At 38.5% G+C, this 2,069-nt stretch overlaps 1 protein-coding gene across 1 annotated transcript; it reads right to left on the reverse strand.

Annotated features, from left to right (window-relative positions):
• Positions 1-1,245: 1,245 nt before the first annotated feature.
• LOC126800450 (glycine-rich protein 2-like) lies at positions 1,246-2,069 on the reverse strand. Its single transcript, XM_050527820.1, has 2 exons — positions 1,465-2,069; positions 1,246-1,297 (listed from the first exon to the last, which is right to left on the reverse strand). Exons 1-2 carry the CDS (start codon positions 2,051-2,053, stop codon positions 1,257-1,259), a joined length of 630 nt encoding a protein of 209 aa, XP_050383777.1. The 5' UTR covers positions 2,054-2,069; the 3' UTR covers positions 1,246-1,256.

The raw sequence follows: 2,069 nt of genomic DNA on the forward strand, positions 1-2,069 counted from the left end.
TGCTACGTAATTCAACATTTGTAGGTAGAGATGTAGATAACTGCAAATGATAAGGATGAGGAGTACCTGACTGTGGTGTTTGATTGCGCACTGCGGTGGAGAGGACTGATGTTGGGCAATGTACAAAAGACTGGTGTTGAGTAACAAATGGTTGGGCCTCTTGTTGCTCTTTATGCCTTTTCATATTTGTTACAACCAATTTTTGAATCACTGAATATGGAAAAGAATCTTCATTAAAGAATACATGTCTTGAAATGATGTACTTCTTACTGTCCATGTGATAGCATATATACCCCTTATATCCTGAAGCAAATCCCAGAAAAATGCATTTCACTGCCTTAGGTTGAAGTTTGTTGTGTTTAACAGGAGAAATCAAAGGGTAGCATGCACAACCAAATACTCTGAGTATATCCAAGGCAGGAGGCTTGTTGTAGAGAGCAATAAATGGTGACTGCATCTTGAGTACTGGAGTTGGCATTCTGTTTATAAGGAATGTTGCTAATGCACAAGCATGATACCAGAAGGATGGAGGTAATGAAGCTGTCTGAAGCATAGTAACTGCTGTCTCTCGAATATGTCTATTCTTCCTTTCTGAGATACCATTCTGTTGTGGGGTATAAGGACATGAAATCTGCTGTAGAATTCCATTTCTACTTAGAAAATCCTTGAATGCATTACTTGTGTATTCCCCACCTCCATCAGACCGTAGAGTCTTTATAGAATAGGAGAACTGATTTTTAACAAAAGCATGAAATGCTTGGAAAAATGGAAGTACCTTATTTTTATTTTTCATGGGAAAAATCCAAGTGTATCTAGAACAATCATCAATAAAAAGAACAAAGTATCTGAATCCATCAAGAGACAAATATGGAGAGGGACCCCAAACATCACTGTGAACAAGTTCAAATGGATTAAGAGACCTTGTCTCAGACTTCGGAAAAGGAAGTTTGTGAAATTTTCCTAACACACAAGCCTCACATATGGCTGAAGTATTATCAGAAACATTACTAATATTGTTCATTTTCAACATGTAATTAACTACTTCATTTGCAGGATGACCTAATCTCTTGTGCCAAAGAGATTGCTGAACAGACTTTCCAACAAAAGCTGAAGCAAGTGGAGACTTGAACTGCTTTTCTTGAATTTTCTGAACCTTATTCCTCTGCTGAATCAATGGTGATGAAGAATTGGATGATGGAATTTGTGAATGAAGTCTAGCAACTGGAAGATTGAATGGAATGGGGTAGACACCATTGTTACTCAGTCCTTTGTACAGAATTCTGCCCAACACCTTGTCCTGAATCACACACATGAACTCATCAAACCAAACACAACAGTTATTTTGTTTGCATAGCTGATATATAGACAATAGATGTGCAGCAATTTCAGGTATAAGAAGAACATTTTCCAGTTTCATATTCCCAAGAGAAGCATTACCAGTATGAGTTATATTTAAAAAATTACCATTACCAACTTGCACAGAATCACCATCAGTGTATGGAGCCACATTGTTGAGCAATTGAATTTCAGAAGTCATATGGTTGGTTGCACCAGAATCGGCTAACCAGAATTGTTGAGATGCAGGAACAGCTGCTGCAAGCATAGCAAAGATGTTGTCACTTGGAGATTGTTGTTGCTGTTGATTTGGAAAACCAATAATCCAGTAACATCTATCTGCAGTATGATTAGTTCTTCCACAGTACTGACACTCCACTTGTGTGCTTGAAGAAGCACCTGCATTGTTGGTAATGTTCTTGCAAGTCTTAGCAGTGTGACCAACAGTGCCACAAAACTGACATACAACATGTCCACTTCCTCCATTACCAGTACCTCTGCCTGCTCCAAAATTACCAAAATTACCATTTCCTCCATTACCATATCCACGATTACCATTACCTCTGCCGCCTCCAAAATTACCATTTCCCTGAAAATTACCATTTCCTCCATTACCATTACCTCTGCCTCTACCAAAATTACCTCTTCCTTCTCCAAAGTTACCTCTCCCACCATTGTTCATCTGACCTCTGCCTCTTCCAGCATAGAAACTCATCATTTGATCAAGAACAATA

Source organism: Argentina anserina, chromosome 6 (genome assembly GCF_933775445.1).
Source record: "Argentina anserina chromosome 6, drPotAnse1.1, whole genome shotgun sequence".
Classification (NCBI taxonomy): Eukaryota; Viridiplantae; Streptophyta; class Magnoliopsida; order Rosales; family Rosaceae; genus Argentina; species Argentina anserina.

Bases quoted from the DNA above. Each gene is read 5' to 3' on its own strand.
- LOC126800450 (XM_050527820.1), bottom strand. From the start codon at position 2,053: ATGATGAGTTTCTATGCTGGAAGAGGCAGAGGTCAGATGAACAATGGT. The intron at 1,298-1,464 runs GTAATTTTTTAA...TGTGTGATTCAG, and splicing joins TTCTGTGCAAGTTGGTAATG to GACAAGGTGTTGGGCAGAAT.